This window comes from Saimiri boliviensis, chromosome 8 (assembly GCF_048565385.1).
Source record: "Saimiri boliviensis isolate mSaiBol1 chromosome 8, mSaiBol1.pri, whole genome shotgun sequence".
Taxonomy (NCBI): Eukaryota; Metazoa; Chordata; class Mammalia; order Primates; family Cebidae; genus Saimiri; species Saimiri boliviensis.
Genome location: NC_133456.1, coordinates 121,992,006 through 122,011,699, shown reverse-complemented (window position 1 = coordinate 122,011,699; position 19,694 = coordinate 121,992,006). Strand labels below are relative to the sequence as shown.

General features: G+C 43.2%; 1 protein-coding gene and 1 long non-coding RNA gene across 23 annotated transcripts in view; one reads left to right on the top strand and one right to left on the bottom strand.

The window, feature by feature from the left end:
• Positions 1-3,021, top strand: part of SVIL (supervillin) — a 171,999-nt gene extending 168,978 nt beyond the window's left edge. For 13 of the 20 annotated variants that reach the window (XM_074405178.1, XM_074405176.1, XM_074405174.1 and 10 more), the window contains one exon: positions 1,874-2,137. In XM_074405178.1, coding sequence (XP_074261279.1) covers positions 1,874-2,137 — 264 coding nt within the window. Of the gene's footprint in view, positions 1-1,873 lie in introns of all 20 variants that reach the window. The other 7 variants (XM_074405191.1, XM_074405172.1, XM_074405187.1 and 4 more) reach the window with 1 other exon arrangement.
• LOC104652936 (uncharacterized) overlaps positions 1-17,112 on the bottom strand; it is a 40,130-nt gene extending 23,018 nt beyond the window's left edge. For all 3 annotated transcript variants that reach the window (XR_012519028.1, XR_012519029.1, XR_012519030.1), the window contains exons 1-2: positions 16,950-17,112; positions 1,943-2,187 (exon numbers count right to left, since the gene is read on the bottom strand). This is a non-coding gene — a long non-coding RNA (uncharacterized LOC104652936). The remainder of the gene's footprint in view (positions 1-1,942; positions 2,188-16,949) is intronic.
• Positions 17,113-19,694: the final 2,582 nt, after the last annotated feature.

Sequence of the window (19,694 nt, the reverse complement as noted above, 5' to 3'; positions counted from 1 at the left end):
TGGAGGAGTAGGTACTTAGTTGCAGGCAAGACCACTCCAAAACCCGCCTCTTCTTTTCTTAGAGAAAGAATCTTGCTTTGTCACCCAGGCTGGAGTGTGGTGACACAATCATGGCTCACACAAACCGTGAACCCCTGGGCTCAAGCGACCCTTCCACCTCAGCCCCCCGAGTAGGTAGGACTACAGAAACATACCACCATGCCTAGCCTATTTTTGTATTCTTTGTAGAGACATGGTCTCACCATATTGCCCAAGCTGGTCTCCAAGTCCTGGGTTCAAGCAGTCTTCCCACCTCAGCCTCCTAAAGTGTTGAGATTACAGGCACAAGCCACTGCACCTAGCCCAAAACCTGCCTCTTGACCACCACTCTGCCCCATATATTTCTGATTTGAGCAACAGCTCTTAGTCATCCATTCCCATCATCCACCCACCCAAAAGGAGAGCAGCCCATCTGGAGTCAGAAGTTTAATGGAGGAAGAGAATTTATCTAGAAAAGCTTGCTCAGATTAAATTCACACAGTGGTTTTTTAAAAACATGATTCTGCTCCAGAATATTCTACCTTGTAACCTTCTTTTTCTATTGTGGATTAAGAAATGGGGCTGGGGTAGGGAAGGAGGGTGTGATTTCTTTTCAGGTTATTTTAAAATATTTTTAAACAAATTCCATTATTTGGAGGCTTCTGGTGTTTAGACTTCAAATCTACTAATCTTAGTCCACAGTTCATTCATGGAAAAGTCTCAAAATGTTTTTCCAGAGGCAGTTCTGAGGAAGGGTTTGTTTGAAACTCTGTGACAAGGTGAGAAAACATCTAAAAGTCAGAGAAACAAGACTATCTCTACAAAAAAATTTTTTAAATATATCAGGTGGGCATGGTGGCACATGCCAATAGTCCCAGCTACTGAGGAGACTTGAGGTGGGAGGACTGCTTGAGTCTAGGAGTTTAAGGCTGCAATGAGCTATGATTGAGCCACTTCACTACAGCCTGGGTGACAGTGAGACACTGTCTCTAAAAAATAACAAAATTTTGGGCCAAGTGTGGTGGTTCATATCTGTAATCCCTGCACTTTCCCAGGCTGAGGCAGGAGGATCACTTGAGGCCAGAAGTTTGAGACCAGCCTAAGCAACATAGCAAGACCCAGACTCTACCAAAAAAAAAAAAAAAGGAAAAATAAATTAGCCAGGCATGGTGATGCACACTAGTAGTCCCAGATGCTCAGGAGGCTGAGGCAAGAGGATCACTTGAGCCCAGGAGCTACAGGCTGCAGTGAGCTATGATCACACCACTGCACTCCAGCCTGGGTAGCAGAGTGAGACTCTGTCTCAAAAAAAAAAAGCATTTTGGCCGGGCGCGGTGGCTCAAGCCTGTAATCCCAGCACTTTGGGAGGCCGAGGCGGGTGGATCACAAGGTCGAGAGATCGAGACCATCCTGGTCAACATGGTGAAACCCCGTCTCTACTAAAAATACAAAAAATTAGCTGGGCGTGGTGGCGCGTGCCTGTAATCCCAGCTACTCAGGAGGCTGAGGCAGGAGAATTGCCTGAACCCAGGAGGCGGAGGTTGCGGTGAGCCAAGATCGTGCCATTGCACTCCACACTCCAGCCTGGGTAACAAGAGTGAAACTCCGTCTCAAAAAAAAAAAAAAAAAAAAAAAGCATTTTTAATTTAAAATTTAAAATTTTTTAAAATTAAGAGTCCAGAGAGCTGCAGGGCTTTGGGCAATCCCTTATCTCTCAGAGCTGCTTCCTCAGTAACGTGGAGCAATGAGTCCTCAGGCTGTGTGCAGATGGCACAGGACTGTGTGTTTGCAAGCACTTGATAAAACGTTCAAGTGTGGGACACATTTCTCCTCTCTGCCCCCTCCTCTACTCTAGGACACGGAAGTTTCCAATCAGATCACCCTTGTGGAAGACGTCTTAGCCAAGCTCTGTAAAACCATTTACCCGCTGGCCGACCTCCTGGCCAGGCCGCTCCCGGAGGGGGTCGATCCTCTGAAGCTTGAGATCTATCTCACCGATGAAGACTTCGAGGTAAGCAGTTCTTCCACTGGGATGGGGATGGGACTAAAACAACACACACAGCTGAGAGTCCTTTCACTGAGCTGCTGGTGTTTCTCCCAATGTTCCAGTTTGCACTAGACATGACACGAGATGAATACCACGCTCTGCCCGCCTGGAAGCAGGTGAACCTGAAAAAAGCAAAAGGCCTGTTTTGAGTGGGGAGACGCGGAGGAGCCTCGAGGTCATATCCAATACCTCCACCCCAGGGAAATGGATATAGAGTTTTGGACTGGTGTTTTTCACAAAGTAGTTTTCAATCAGTTTTCGGAACCTGACATTGTTAAAGATACTGCTTGTCCCAGAGTTGTGTATTTTGTAAATGTTCAAGTACACTGTTTGGAAACTTCTTTCCACCATTCAGCAGGTTATCAGAATTAATCAAAGTATTGTTACGTGCACTTAAGCCGCAGCTGCTGTAGACAGCACTGCCTTGTTCCAGCTAGACAATGCCTTTTTTTTTTTTTGAAGCAGTTCTCTTTATAAAGTGTTATTTTGATAGTTTGTGGATTCTAAAATATATATATATATATTTATATAAACACCATATAAGTCAAATATGTATTTAGCAAAGCAATACGTATTCATTCACTTTCTAGATTTGTTTTGGTGTCAAAATAATATGAAAAGGTAGTTGGAGTTGCTTCTGTGGAATGAGCTCTGCCACCAATACGTATCTTCACACATGTTTGGAAACATTTCCTGCAGCGTTAGGTATGACTTGTTCTGAGTACTGCTTCCGGTGCTAAAATGAACAAAGAATTTCTACATAATGGCCTGGACTCTGGAGAATCTATGCGAATCAACCTTTCTACCTTAATATCTCCCCAAAAATGTATAGTGCCTTGTTTTTATGTACAGTTTATATACAGAAAAGTTTGCTCTGCATTTTTGATGATGGTTTGGAACATTATCTACAATTTTCTTCTCAAATAGTCAAAATAAAAACATCTCAATTTCTAATACCTGTTGTAAACATTACACATGTCATTTTGTGATACGGGACTCCCAAATAAAAGCATCAGAATAAACACAACAATTAACTGATTGGTTCACATTGAATTCCAAGCATGTTCCTTTCTGGAATTTTTTTTTGTAAATGTTAACATAGCACCAGTATTTTGTCAATAAATATAAATGATCTATACATTCAAATTTAGTTTAGGGCAAGATTTTATACAAGGTTATAGGATTAGAGTTATTTGCCCCATAAAATTAGTACTTAGTACTATATTGAAGACATACTTTTGCAAATCATCATTCAGTAGAAGTTCTTTATCCCACAACTCTTATCTACAATTTCAGTTTTAGGATCTCAGTGCCTTTAAAAAAAAATTGTATGGGCTGGGCACAGTGGCTCACGCCTGTAATCCCAGCCCTCTGGGAGGCTGAGGTGGGCAGATCCCTGAAACCAGGAGTTCGAGGGCAGCCTGGCCAAGATGGTGAAACCCTGTCTCCATTAAAAATACAAAAACTAGTTGGGCAAGGTGGCGCATTCCTATAATCCCAGCTACTCAGGAGGCAGAGGCAGGAGAATCGTTTGAACCCGGGAGGCGGAGGCTGCAGTGAGCCGAGATCGTGCCACTGCACTCAAGACTAGGCAACAAGAGTGGGACTCCACCTCAGGAAAAAAAAAAAAAAAAAAGAAAAAAGGAAATTCTATGGATAAGACATCTAGAAAACTCTTCACAAGCTCCTATGTCCTTAAAGAATTAAGTCCATGATTTTGGAACATATTCTGCAGACCTACTCTGAATTATCATAGCCCCTCCCCACTCCCTGTTAGTCTAATTTAACACATCCAATCACAGCACATTTGCCTGAAACTTCAGAACTTCAGAAACCTCTAACTGAAGGTCTCACCGTTTTATGACCCAACATCAATGAACTTTTCTACCTCGATTTCCTTTAAAAGGAGACAATCCTAGCTCTGCCGCCTGCATCACAAGATTCCGAGCAAGGATGTAGTGGAAGCTTTTTGAAAATTGCCAAGTGCTAGATATCTGCTGGTATTAAGATCATTGTGATGGTAGCTGAAATATGAAAGCCGGAAGGTTAAGTTAGGGAGTGTCGTCACACACCTAGAAATGATGAATTAAACCAAAGCAAGGAGAGGAAAAAGGAGAGAGAGAGGTTCAAAGTCTATGACCCATACATAGTCTGCAAAGAGGCATGGAGAAAGGTTCCTGGAGTCGCTAGGGCAACCTGAGGGTTAGAAAGACAGAGGCAGGGTCGCAACCTCGACAGCAGGTTCCAGAAATCAGTCAGACCCTTATATACCCAGGAAGGAGCTTGGGTTGCTAAAGGAACTTCCAGTGGAGAGCTGCTATAATTAATAAACAAGATAGGTGTTCTTAGTAATAATCATTAACACCAGATTTTCCCATAGTCCTTTAAAATTGTGTCTCTCTACATTGGCAGCTGGGTACGGTGGCACATGCCTATAATCCCAGCACTTTGGGACGCAGAGGCAGGCAGATCACTTAAGGTCAGGAGTTTGAGACTAGCCTGACTAATATGGCAAAACCCCATCTCTACTAAAAATACAAAAATTAGCTGAGTGTGGTAGCGCACATCTGTAATCCCACCTACTTGGGAGGCTCAGGCACAAGAATCCCTTTGAGCGTGGGAGGCAGATGTTGCAATGAGCCAAGATCGCACCACTGCACTCTAGCCTGAGTGATAGAGTGAGACTTTGTCTCCAAAAAAAAAAAAAAAAAAAAAAATAATAAACCACTGATCCCCAAAATGTGCTGTCCATCCACTTCTTGCCTCTTCTTGGTAAGACACCCCAGCTTGGAGAACCAGTTTACTTTTTGCCTCTTTCCCTCTAAATTGTTTCCCACGTCTCTTTCCTGCTTAAAGAACCAGATCCTATTTTCCATGTTTTTCTGATCCTTTTCCTTCCATAACTGCAACCTTTGACCTGTGTATTCTGGGAAGGGACCTAGCCGAAACACATGAATCGCTAAAATCTCAAGTCTCTGCCCATGAATTAACACTGGTGCTTGGGGCTTTTCTCCACAGTCCTCCAAACTCAAACCCCTGCTTGCACCCAATGAAGCAGGGTCAGGGAAATGGAATTTCCTGCATTTGCTGCTCTTGAACTAAGTGACTCATGAGAGGAGTAGGTGTTTGGGTTGAGATCTGTATCAGGAGCCATGGGGCAGACGGGATGTTGAGTGTTCCAAAGCATTGGATAACTGTGTGAATATGAGCCATTTCCAGAGTGGGACGAGGGTATCTCTTTGTTCCCAGGTCCCAGGAAGGAAAGGCTGTTGGGAGCCCGCTCCTTTCTCTCCTATTTTACATTTCCCACCCCCACTCTTAGAACTCGCATTTTGCTAAAAGGGAAAGTATTCCAGAAACAGTTCCAGAATTCATTTTGGCCCTTTGTTTTTCTGATTATAAAATTAGTAGTGTGTGTCCACACAGAGACCTGGACACAGATGTTCATAGCAGCTTTATTCCTAATAGCGCTTTCCTGTAAACAACCCACGACAGTCAACTGAGAAACGGAAAGACAAAATGCAGGACCTCCATGTGGTGGCATCCTCCCCCATGGCAAAGGGACGGATATCCTGCATATACACAATATACACGTGATACTCACTACAACATGGATACACCTCAAAATCATTAAGTGAAAGAAGCCAGATGCAAAAGGCCACATACTGCTTGATTCCTTTTATATGAAACTTCCCAGAAAGGCAAAAATCTGTGCACACAGCAAGATCAACAGTGGCTGGGGTTGGAGATGGGAGTGGAGGTTGACTGTAAATGGCAAGAATGATCATTTTGGAATAATAGAAATGTCTTAAAATTGGATTATGGTGATGGTTGTACAACTCTATGACTTCTGAGGCCAGACACTGGCTCACTCTTGCAATCCCAACACTTTAGGAGGCTGAGGCTGGAGGATCACTTGGGCCCAGGAGTTCAAGACCAGCATGGGCAACATTGTGAGACCCCCAACTGCACAAAAAATTTTTTTTTTCTCAGACGGAGTTTGGCTCTTGTTACCCAGGCTGGAGTGCAATGGTGCAATCTCGGCTCACTGCAACCTCCGCCTCCTGGGTTCAGGCAATTCTCCTGCCTCAGCCTCCTGAGTAGCTGGGATTGCAGGCACACGCCACCAAACCCAGTTGATTTTTTTATATTTTTAGTAGAGACGGGGTTTCACCATGTTGATCAGGATGGTCTTGATCTCTTGACCTCGTGATCTACCTGCCTCGGCCTCTCAGAGTGCTGGGATTACAGGCATGAGCCACCGCGCCCGGCCACAAAAAATTTTTTAATTAGCCAGGTGTATTGGTGAGTGCTTGTAGTCCCAGCTACTTGGGAGACTGAGAAGGAAGGATCTCTTGAGCCCCAGGAGTTTGAGTCTGCAGTGAGCTATGCTCGTACTACTGTACTCCAGCCTGCTGACAGAGTGAGACCCTGTCTCTAAAAAAGAAAAAAAATTTTAAAATTACTGTTCACTTACATGAGTGTATTTTATGGCATATATATTACATATATATATATGCACACACATACACAAATGCATTATATATATATATGTAAAACACCGCAAAAAAGCAGTTTAAAAAAGTTACACCTGATCTATGTAAAAAATGCAATCACTACAAGAATATATAATCTAGGAATCAAAACTCATAAATAATCCCACTAACCAAAACACAAGTAATAATCTGATTTCTATTATTCTGGATTTTTCTTTACATCTACTAGCATAAATGTGTATGCCCACATTAAAAAAAAAAAAAAAAAAAACTAGCACCAGCCTGCAGTTTCAGGAACTCAGGAGGCTGGGCCAGGAGGATGGCTTGAGCCCAGGAGGTAAAGGCTGCGGTGAGCTATGACTGTGCCACCACTGCACTCCAGCCTGGGTGACAGAGTGAGACCTAGTATCTAAAAATACATAAATAAAGAGAAAAAACGGTGTTTGTTTTGCATCTTAATTTTTTTGTTAGCAATAAGTTGCAGACACTTTATTTACAGGTGTCTGATGTTCTGAGATCACAGAAGGCCCAGTGTGAAGACCTAATTAGCAATGGTCCTGAGCCCCAACCCTGCTGACCTCCCCCCACCGTCCTCAGCCATTCCTCATGCCTCCTGAGGACAAGCAGCATCTAGCCACAGTCCAGAGAGAGAATCTGGGATTCATTTTCACAGGACTTTCTTGATGTCAGATCTAGAGTAAGGCACAGAAGTCTCAAAACAGACCTCTGTTCAAAGCCTGCCTGAACTAGCATAGCAGCTAGTAATGGAGAACAATAACCAAGAAGTCAATAAAGAATATGGTGCAAGGCCAGGTGCAGTGGCTTACACCTGTAATTCCAGTGCTTTGACAGGCCAAGGAGAGAGGTCCCTAGAGGCCAAAAGGTCAAGATCAACTTAGGCAACACAGTGAGATCCTGCCTCTACAAAAAATTTAAAAATAAGCTGGAAATGGTGGGGACATGACTTTAGTTTCAGCTACTCTGAAAGCTGAGCTGGAAGAGATCACTTGGACCCAGAAAGTAAAAGCTACAGTGAGCTATTATCCTGCCTTTGCGCCCAGTGACAGAGCAATACCCTGTCTTTAAAATAAAAAATTTAAAAAAATTAAAAAAAAAAAAGTACAGTGCTCTATTTTCAAAAATATCAAGGCTGAAGAGTGCATTTAGGATTGCAGGACTCAGTGTCAGAGTCCGTCCTAAAAGACGACGCAGCAGGACCCCACCTCTCCTTTCTTCCTCCACGCTCACCCTCCGTGCTTCCTTCCTGAAGGAGGTCATTCCGTTATTAAAATCACGAACCGCAAAGATCGAGCAGGGAGCATCATTTGCCAGTGAGGATATCTGAGGTCCCAGTGGGAAAGATTATTTTTTTTGGTTGGATGGGATCTTTCCACAGATTCACATACAGTTACCATGAGGCTACAGCATCTGCTGAAGTCTATTTCTAGTATCATGTTGCACATTCCAGACCCCTAATTATCTGCAGTGGCCCACATTCATTCATGAATGCTTGCATTTACTACTTGTTCATTCAGACAATGATTGAGTGTGTGCTTCATTTAAGGGTCAACAGAATACAAATATGACTATATCTAGGCTCTGATCCCGCAGGGGCCTGCATTCTGGGGAGGGGAGAATAATGATAATTCACCATATGCATAAATAATGACGCAGGGCCAGGCGTGGCGGCTCACACTGTAACGCCAGCACTTTAGGAGGCCAATGCAGGAGGATGGCTTGAGCTCAGGAGTTTGAGACCCGCCTGGGCAACATAGTGAGATCCCATCTCTTAAAAAATGTAAAAATTAGCCAGTCATGGTGGGCACACCTGTAGTCCAAACTACTTGGGAGACTGAGGTGGGAGAATTAATTGGCAGGAATTACATCACATAACAAGCCAGAAAATGAAACTAGATATTATACATTATTGCTCTGGAATTGCACAGCCTGGGTTCATATCCCAGCTTTTCTCCTAACTTTCTGACTTTGAGAAAATTACCAAGGTGCCTCAATTTTCTCATTTGTGAAATGAAGATAATAACGGTACTTGCCCTATAGGATTGTTCACATAATTGTATTAAATACATAAGCGCCCATAAGCATGCTGGGCAAGAATCAGAGTTCAGCAAACGTTAAATTTAACTCTTCCAAAAAAACATCATGCATTATACTATAAGGCAGGGGTCAGCAAACCTTTTCGGTAAAGGATCACATGGTAAATACTTTAGGCTTTGGAAGCCATATGGTCTCTGTCAAACTCTTCAACTCTGCACAGGGGAAAGCATGCCTAGACAATACATAAGCGCATGGGTCTGGCATGTTCCAATAAGATTTTACTTATGGACACTGACATTTGAATTTCATATAATATTCACAAATCATGAAATACTGTTCTTTTAAAAAAATTGTTTCTCAATCGTTTTAATGTAAAAAATCATTCTGTTCTTCTGGGTGGTGCAAAATCAGGTGGTGGGCTGGATTTGGCCTACAGGCTACAGTACGCCAACAAATCCCGCCCCCTACATCACAGGTGTCCAAACTCGGCCACTTCTGTATCCTCTCTTCTCCAGGTCCCCATCTCCTTGATTTGCTCATGTTTCCTCTATAGGAGAAAGCCAAACTCGGTAACTACCTTTCTACTCAAGAAGAGCCCTTTCCCATTAGGACACAGGGATCACGGACCCTCTGTCTCAGGCTCTACACTCCAGGTTGAGCTCTGCCCTCTCCTTTGCAAACTAGAGGGACCAGGGAAAATGGTCACATGTTGTAGGAGGAAGCTGGCCTTCTGGTGGGGACATATATTTTAATGGCTGCATAGCAGTCAACTGCTTGAGTCCACCAACTTCTTTAACTTGTCCCTTGATAACTGACATGGTTTGGATATGTGTTCCCACCAAAATCTCATGTTGAATTGTAATCCCCAGTATCAGAGGTGAGGCCTGGTGGGAGATGATTGGATCATGGGGTGGATTTCTCATGAATGGTTTAGCATCGTCCTCTTGATGCTATCCTCACAATAGTAACTTCTTGCAAGATCTGGCTATTTCAAAGTATGGCAACTCTTTCTCTCTCTCTCTCTCTCTCTCTCTCTCTCTCTCTCTCTCCCTCCCCCCCCCTCCCTCTCCCTCTCCCTCTCTCTCTCCTGTTCCTACCACGTGAGATGCCTGCTCTCCCTTGACTTGCTACAACAATTATAAGCTTCCTGAGGCCTCCGCAGAAGAAGATACCTGTGTTATGCTTCTTGTATAGCCTACAGAACTATAAACCAATTAAACTTCTTAATGAATTACCCAGTCTCAGATATTTCTTTATACATAAACAGCCTAATACAGTAATGAGTGTTTATATTGTTTCCAGGTTTGCACTATTACAAAGAATGCTACATTTTCTCATAAAATCCTCAAACAACTCTATGAAAGGGGAACAATTTAATCCCATTTTACAGTTGAAGGAATGGAGGCACAGAAAAGTGAAGTAATTTGGCTAATCTCACATATGGCTATGATGGAAGCTGCTATTGAGACAGCCAAATGCCTAGCCAGATAAAAAAGGGATCTGGCCAGGTGTGGTGGGATTAAGTGCCTGTAATCCCAGCACTTTGGGAGGCCGAGGTGGGTGGATCACGAGGTCAAGAGATGGAGACCATCCTGGTCAACATGGTGAAACCCCATCTCTACTAAAAATACAAAAAAATCAGCTGGGCATGGTGGCGCATGCCTGTAATCCCAGCTACTCAGGAGGCTGAGGCAGGAGAATTGCCTGAACCCAGGAGGTGGAGGTTGCAGTGAGCCAAGATCGCGCCATTGCACTCCAGCCTGGGTAACAAGAGCGAAACTCCATCTCAAAAAAAAAAGGGGGGGCGCGGTCTGTGATAGTTAACACTGAGTGTCAACTTGACTAGATATAAAGTATTGATCCTGGGTGTGTCTGTGAGGGTGTTGCTAAAGGAGATTAACATTTGAGTCAATGGGCTGGGAAAGGCAGACTCACCCTTAATCTGGGTGGGCAAAATCTAATCAGCCGCACTGGCTGAAAAGAGAGACTGGCCTAGCCTCTCAGCCTACATCTTTCTCTCATACTGGATGCTTCCTGTCCTCAAGCATGGTACTCCAAATTCTTCAGTTGTGGAACTTGGACTGGTTCTCCTTGCTCTTCAGCCTGCAGATGGCCTATTGCAGGACCTTGGGATTATTTGAGTTATTACTTAATAAACTCCCCTTTATATATATATATTCCATAAGTCTGTCCCTCTAGAGAACCCTAATACAGGGTCCCTGAAGAACCTCTAACCTGCCCCCCAAGTGTTTACATCAGATGCTTTTGTACAGATGAGGGAACCTGTCCCGGGCCTTGTCTAAGCCTGCCCACATGTGCACTGGGGAAGGGGGTGGAGCCACCAGCAGTGGGAGGAGGCTGGCCTCTTCAGTTCCTGTGTGGTGGCCTGGGATTCAATCTGTAAGGCAGGGGGCCTATTAGCAGGACTCCATCTTGCTTTGTTGACTTTTTTCTCTTTTCTTCTTTTCACCCAATAAAATCCTGCTCTACTCACCCTTCAATGTGTCTGCATGCCTAAATTTTCCTGGTCATATGACAAGAACCAGTTTTAACTGAACTAAGGAGCAATATTCTGCAACACTATGACCCCACTTCCAGGATACAACTGACTGACCACCAAGAGTGGTCACTGGAGCCAAGATATTGTTACTGTAGTAATTCATTTCCTTGTATTACTTAATTGGTCTATAAGCAGGCACATGGCCCATGGTAAGCCAATCAGGGTCCTTCTCCTAGAATTTTAGAACTGGAATTAGGAAACTCTTATAATTCAAACTCGGGTCTAGTAGCAGACTTTTGGAGAAAAATTCCTCAAAAGTTTTCAAAGAGAAGGAAACCAGGACAGGGAGAAAAAATGGAAAAGCCATGAGAATCTTGAGGCACTCAAGGCTTGGTTCCAGGTGTTCCTGAGGCCCAGCTACACCCCACTCTTTCCAGAAGCTAAGTTGTTTTGTAAGAGTCCACAGTATATATTTAATCAGTTACTTTTTAAAGTGCTTTTATTTCAAAAAGATTTCCTTTCACTTTTACCTGAGAGAGTTCTAACTACTTTAAGTAAATTAATCATCTGGTGATACTGTAAACATTGTAAGAAAATTGCCCAACAACACTAGTGCTGTCTCACTTCCATTAGCTCCAGCTATGTAATGAAATAGAAACAAACTTGGTAAAAACAATGCTTTAAGATCGTATCTGTAAGAAATGTTTCTGTACTAACTCACTTTAGAAAGTATAAACTTCTATTTTAGTGGAGTCATTTATTCTCATCTTATCCAGAAACATAGTGTTTAAGGTTGTTTTCCACAGCATATCACATAGGCCAATAATGCGTACTAGCGAGACAAATAAGACAACTTTCTTACTAAATGCAATCCTTTCAGGAAAGAAGTAAAGTGCCAAAATTTTGCAGTGACGAGTTGATAATCCAGCACTACACACTGAGGAAAAAGTTTTACAAGGTGAGGCTGAAATAAATTTGTTTCTAGGGAGTGAATTAGAGAGACTGATAAACCCACTTAACAGACCTTCCTTTAAGAGGGGACTCTCAGGTGCCATGGCTCATGCCTGTAACCTCAGCATTTTGACAGACCAAGGCAAGAGGATGGCTTGGGCCCATGCATTCCAGAACAGCTTGGGCAACATAGGGAAATCCCATCTACAAAAAAAAATTTTTAAGTAGAGCCAAGTATGGTGGCTCATGCCTATGATCCCAGCATTTTTCGAGGCTGAGGCAGCAGGATCCATTGAGGGCAAGAAGATCTGTTGAGCTCAGGAGCTCAAGACCAGCCTGGGCAACACAGCAAGACTTTGTCTCTATAAAAAGCCCTAGGCAGGCATGGTGATTCATCCCTGTAGTCCCAGCTACTCAGGAGGCTGAGGTGGGAGGACTGATAGAGCCCGGGCAAGTCAAGGCTGCAGTGAGCCGTGATCGCACCACTGCACTCCAGCAGGTGACAGAACAAGACCCCTGTCTAAAAAAAAAGTGGGCAAGGAAGGAATATCATATACTCCAGTTAACTTTCCAGAAAATTCTGACACACTCTAATTTGTCACCCATGCCACACATTTACATAAAGTGCTAACCAATTTCAAGTATTGGGCTGAACTGACAACCAACCATTCACGGCTTCAAAAATAACCACTTCATGTCATGAAATGACAACCAACCATTCATGGCTTCAAGAATACCCACTTCATATATGCCTGAACTTAAATGAGAACCATATGTCAAGGAAAAAAGAGAAATGAAAAAGAAATGGCAAATTTATGAAATTCTTATTAATGCAATATTACATTAACTTTTTAACCCTCAAATATGTACCTGCTATAACAGATGATCATGTAAATAATTTTATTCAGTCCTTTATACACACACAAACACACAAATCATATTGGTTTGCTTACCCATAGTGTTTCATTATTCTATTCCTTAGCATGTGCAAATCCCTCACTACAGCAGATGCAGAGTATATTAAATGAGAAATACCGTGAAAATGTATTGTCAAACTTTAAAAATACAAAAAATTTCAGAATTTATTACATAATAAGCTTTGAAATCTTGAAGTAGCAAAAAATCACACTTTGTCATCTTACTTTATTACTATAAGTTCTGGGATACACGTGCAGAACGTGCAGGTTTGTTACATAGATACAAGACTTTATAATTTTAAAAGTTATATGAGAAGAGCTTTCATTCTATTTGTACAAGGGTACTTTAATGTATAAAATTTTACATGCATAACAAGTTACTTGAAAGATGTATCAGCCAGTCATGGTGGCTCATGCCTGTAATCCCAGCACTTTGGGAGGCTGAGTCGGGTGGATAGCTTCAGGTAACGAGATTGAAACCATCCTGGACAACATGGTGAAACCCTGACTCTACTAAAAATACAAAAATTAGCCGGGCGTGGTTAACACACACCTGTAATCCCAGCTACTCAGGAGGCTGAGGCAGGAGAATCGCTTGAACCCAGGAGGCAGAGGCTGCAGTGAGCTGAGATCCCGCCACTGGACTCCAGCCTGGGCAAACAGAGCAAGACTCAGTACCAAAATAAATAAATAAAAATAAATAAATAAATAAATTTGTGTAACGGAAGGTATAACTAAAATATGAAACTGATTACAGCCCCTGGAGTGTAAATGTGGTTTAAGGATCAGGACGGCGGGAGAGATCCAAGATGGCTGATCACTAGCAGGTGGGGATTGTAGCGCCCACTGAAAACGCAAAGAACGAGAGGACGCCACACCTTCACATGAATTCTTGTTGCTCACGCACCAGGAGATTCCCAGCGGAGGAGCCCCACATGTCGCCAGCGCGACTCTTGTGACCAGCGAGGCGGTTTTGCCGGCGCCTCAGAGCGTCAGTTCTTGGTGCAGAATCAGAAAAGCACCATCAATCTTAACGCCGCTGATTTGGTCGGCGCAGTGGGTTGCTCAGATTTCGGCGCTGAGAATCAATAAGTTGGACGTCTACTCAGAAACCCAATTACAAAGACGGTAATTATAAAGTCCACAGATGGATAAATCTACAAGGAAGGGAAGAAAACAGTCAAAAAAGGCTGAGAATACCCAAGATCAAAACGCCTCTTCCTCAGCAGGGGATCCCAGTTCCTCATCAGCAAGGAAACAAGGCTTGATGGAGAACGAGTGGGTTCCAATTACAGAAGCAGGCTTCAAAACGTGGATAATAAGAAACTTCTGTGAATTAAAAGAACTTGTTCTAACACAATCTAAAGAAACTAAGAACTGTGAAAAAAGGTTTGACGAAATGTCAACAAGAATACAAAATTTAGAGAGGAAAATAAGTGAATTGATGGAACTGAAAAACATAATACGAGAACTACGCGAAGTATGCACAAGTTTTAACAGCCGAATTGATCAAGCAGAAGAAAGGATATCAGAGGTCGAAGACCAACTCAATGAAATAAAACAAGACGACAAGATTAGAGAAAAAAGGATAAAAAGGAACGAGCAAAGTCTCCAAGAAATATGGGACTATGTGAAAAGACCTAATCTACGCTTGATAGGTGTATCTGAATGTGACGAAGAGAATGAATCCAAGCTGGAAAATACGCTTCAGGACATTATTCAGGAAAATTTTCCCAGCCTAGTAAGGCAGGATAATATTCAACTCCAGGTAATACAGAGAACACCACAGAGATATTCCTCAAGAAGAGCAACTCCAAGGCACATAATCGTCAGATTCACCAGGGTTGAAATGAAGGAGAAAATACTAAGGGCAGCCAGAGAGAAAGGTCAGGTTACCCACAAAGGGAAGCCTATCAGACTTGCAGCAGATCTCTCAGCAGAAACCCTACAAGCCAGAAGAGAGTGGGGACCAATATTCAACATCCTTAAAGAAAAGAACTTTCAACCAAGAATTTCACATCCAGCCAAACTAAGCTTCATAAGTGAAGGAAAAATAAAGTTTTTTGTGAACAAGCAAGCACTCAGAGAATTCATCACCACCAGGCCTGCTTTACAAGAGCTTCTGAAAGAACCACTACACATAGAAAGGAACAAACAGTATCAGCCTTTCTAAAAAATACCAAAAAGTAAAGAACATCAATATAATGAAGAATTTACATCAACTAATGGGCAAAAGAGCCAGCTAATATTAAATGACAGTATTAAACTCACATATATCATTATTAATTCTAAATTTAAATTGACTAAATTCCTCAATTCAAAAACAGGCAATTTGGACAAAAAACTAAAACTGTATGCTGCATCCAGACCCATCTCACATTCAAGGATACACAAAGACTCAAAACAAGGGATGGAGAAAGATTTACCAACCAACCAGAAAGCAAAAATAAATAAATAAAAAGCAGAAGTTACAATTTTTGCCTCTGATAAAATAGTATTTAAAGCAACAAAGATCAAAAGAAGCAAAGAAGGACATTATATAATGATAAAAAAATCAGTGCAACAACAAGAAGAGTTAAAGGTCCTAAATATACACGCACCCAATACAGGAATACCCAGACATACAGGACTTATAAAGAGACTTAGACTCCCACACAATAATAGTGGGAGACTTCAACATTAATATTAGACAGATCAATGAGACAGAAAATTAACAACGATATCCAGGACTTGAACTCAGATCTGGAACAAGTAAACGTAATTAACATTTATATAACTCTCCACTTTACACAAAATATACACTCTTATCAGTACCACATCATATCAACTTAGAAGTTTAAACGAAATGTTGGTTGGCTCCTTGTTTGTTACTCTCTTCCCTCATTTTCTTTCATGTCTCCATTATTAAGGACAATTATAGGCATACCCATATTTAGACTGCATTCTAGCCCGGGCAACAAAGCAATACCCCCATTCTCTCTCCCTCTTCCTCTTTCTCTTTCTTCCTCTTCTTTATTCTTTTTCTTATTATTCTTTTTCTTAAAAAAAAAAAAAAAAAAAAAAAAGGATCAGGACGGCCTTAAACATAACCTACTCATCATCAGATGGCAAGAATGACTTCACCTGGAGAACTTAGCTCTAAGAGCGGGATGAAATCACAACCCTCTAGCAACATCCTCCTAGATCCAAGTCTTACCTTATACTCCACTGTCAATGTTATTTTCCCCAAGAAACAAATAAAAAATGGAAAGACAATACTAATTTTTGGTCTCCATAGGATGTGGCAAATGAGAAATACCAATTACACTTCATTTTCAAAGGTGGTCCACAGCGGCAACACTCGGACCTCACACTAAAGGGAAATTTTCCAGCAGTCACAAGACCCAGGAGTTCTTTCACAGCCAACTAATCAAAAAGTAAGAGAAGCGACATGAAGCTGCGCCCAGACAGGCCAGGAATGGGACCTAAGACGTCACGAAACTTCCCGAGGACATTATGGATTTAGAGAAGGCCCCACAGAAAGCCTCAAGCGGGAAAGTTACGTCTCCCGGGTCTCGGGGTGTCAGGCATCCTCCTGAACCCCGAGGGGCTCGAGGCGAGGTGCCCCCCGGCCGGATTCGGAACCAAACCCACCCGCCACGCGCTGAGCTCCGCGCAGCAAACCCGCCGGCCGAGCGGCGGCCCTCGAAACTGTGTTTTCTCGGCGCCACAGGAGGGAGAGCGACGCTGAGAACTTAGGCCGGGCAGAGGCCGGGAACCAGGCAGGCGCAGGTGGGCGAGGGGCGCAGACGCCGCAGGAGAGCGCGGCCCAGAGGCCCAGGAGGGCGCAGCGGAGCCGGCCCGAGCCCGGCCGCCATCGTGGACGCTTGCAGCCGTTGACGGTTCCCGTCGCGGCCCAAGAGACGGCGGCCACGGAGGCAGAAAGAGCCCAGCCACCCTCGTCAAGGCCCGCACGCCCGCCTCACCTGGACTTGCCCACCTCGCTCTCGCCGAAGATGAGGCTCTGCAGGGTGCAACACGTCCCGGTCCATCCTGACCCCGCTGCGCTCCGAGCACAGCCGACCGCCATGGTGCGCCTCACCCCTTCAGCAGCAGGAGCTCTCGCGCATGCGCGCGCTCCAAGGCCGCACGCACCCAGCATCCCCCGCGTCTTCCGGTCAGGCGCGTTCCTACCCTGCGCAAGCGTAGACGGGGAGGGCTGGGACAGCGTGGGCTCTAAACCCGCCCCGACCTCAATCCGACTCTCTTTATGTCGTGTCAGTAGGAGAGGGCAGATTCAGGAGAATATCATAGCGGTTTTATTTCACCAAATGCTCGTAATAGCTGCATTGCAGTGGCAAACGCACTGTGCTTGAAGCAGATTACCTTAAATTTAGGCATCTAACTGCCTTGCCATATTACCCAGCCTTCTGAGCCTTTATCTCAGAGAGACACACGAAGGCTCCTTAGAACACCTGCTTCTTGTTGTTATGAAGATTAAATGAGTTAATTTGTGAAGACATTGTTAACCACAGTGCTCTATAAATAAGGTGTGATCAGGTATTACCTTGCTGGCTTCCCCTGTGTTGGAGTGGAGAGCACCCTTCACACGTTAATTGATCTTGAAAGGGAGGTGTGGACTTCAGGTAGGTCAGGTGCATATAAATTTTCGGTGGTGCCGCTTCAAACCAACTCTTCTTCCTCATAAGAACTGCTGCCACACTCTGCAGAAAGTGTATGTCTACACCTTGCCTCTTGCATTAAGATGTAAATCTTAGTGAAGGTACCAAACCTCATTCGTAATACTTAGCACATTCCCTGGTACGTGGCAGGCACTCAATAAACCTCCGTTATCTTATCGCCTTATACCTGCAGTTAATGTCATATAAAATAGATATTTGATTAAAGAATACATACAAATAAAGCTTAGAGGCCGGGTGCCATGGCTCATTTGCCTGTAATCTCAGTACTTTGGAAGGCCTAGGCAGGTGGATCACTTGAGCTCAAGAGTTCAAGACCAGCCTGGCCAACGTGTGAAACCTTGTCTCTACTAAAAATACAAAAATTAGCTGGGTGTGGTGGTAGGCACCTGTAATTCCAGCTACTTGGGAGGCTGAGGCAGGAGAATCGCTGGAACCTAAGAGGTGGAAGTTGCAGTGAGCAGAGATCGTGCCATTGCACTCCAGTCTGGGTGACAGAGTGCAAGATACCGTGTCTCAAAAACAAAAAATAAAATGTAGAATAAGTTAAGAAAATATTTGTTAAATACCTGGAAAATCTCTTTTACCAGATATCCAAGCGGCTTACTTACCTACTTCAGATCTTCCCTCAAATGTTAGCTTAAGGTCTTCCCTGTCCATACTACTGAAATATACAGATCCTTCTAGCATCTCTAGATGTCTTTACATTGTTTTTCTGCAAAGCACTTAACCACCCTCTGAGGCACTATATATGTTATTACTTTGTTAGAAGTCTCATGAAGGCAAGGATTTTTTGTCTGTTTTGTTTACAGTATGTTCTGAGTATCAAGAGTACTTCCTGGCACATCATATGTGCTAAGTATATGCTGAGTAAATTAATTCAATGAAATTCTTAGAGTCTATTTCCAACCTTAGAGAATAATGTCAATGAAACAACTTATACCCCTCATTAAATAGCGCTGGAAACTTTAATCAAGTCTAGCTTACTTTTCAGTATGACAGCAAGAATTTATTTGTGAGGGTCACAGAATTGTCAAGCTCCCCTGCTCTGGGATAGTCATTCTAAATGTGTGGTGCCCAGATCCCTAGAAATTCCTGTCAACCTTTGGAAGCATTTTTTCCAGTGTTTCAAGCCTCAGCACCACTGATCAGAGAGAAAACCCAAGATAGTAACAAGGAGGAATATGAGTTTGGTTTCAGCCATAGGGAATTTCATGTAAGGGTGAGCCTTGAAAGCAGCATTTTTCAGAACTCTTTTAGTCTATGGTTCTAAGATTCAGGGCAGGTAGCCAGACACTTAAAACAGAAGCAGGGAGGTGACATTCCTAACTAATAATTTGGCCTAGGTGTTGTGTTCTATATACTATTATCCTTACGTCCCTGGAAAACAGGGAAATCCTTTCGTAAGTTTTAGACATTCCTGACTGTCCTTTTCCCTGCAGATCTATTTTCTAGTATTAATTATTTTTTGCCATACTCCAAAGATACGATCAGTTCATAGAAGAATATCTATGGACATATTCTTAAGACGTGAAGTTTAGGATGATAGCTTAGTATGTAGGAAGGGATTGAAATGAAGAAACCACTTAGAGGGGTTTCTCTGTTATAATTTGCACAATATCACCTTCTACCAAGGAACTCATTTTACATCAGAAGTGTGGCCGTGGGCTCATGCATGCCCTTGGATTTTACTGATGTTATCACCAGACCCCAGCAAAGGAAGCAGCTAGTCTGATAGACTGTGGGATGGCCCAATGCCCACTCATTTAAGGTGCTAGCAGGGAGATAATATTCTGCAAGGTTGCACTGCTGCTCTATCGGATGTAGTAAAAACTTTAAACCTGCAACCTACAAATGATGCCGCTTTCCTAATAAAATTCACAGTCAATGAGGAGCATCTAACCTTCCACGTCTATATTATATGTTCCTCCTATGTGGCTCCTACCCTAGCCCCAGCTGTTACTGGGCTCTGGTAACACTGGCTCCTGCCTTTGCATCTTCAGAACTAGGGTGGAAAGGGCTACCTACTGA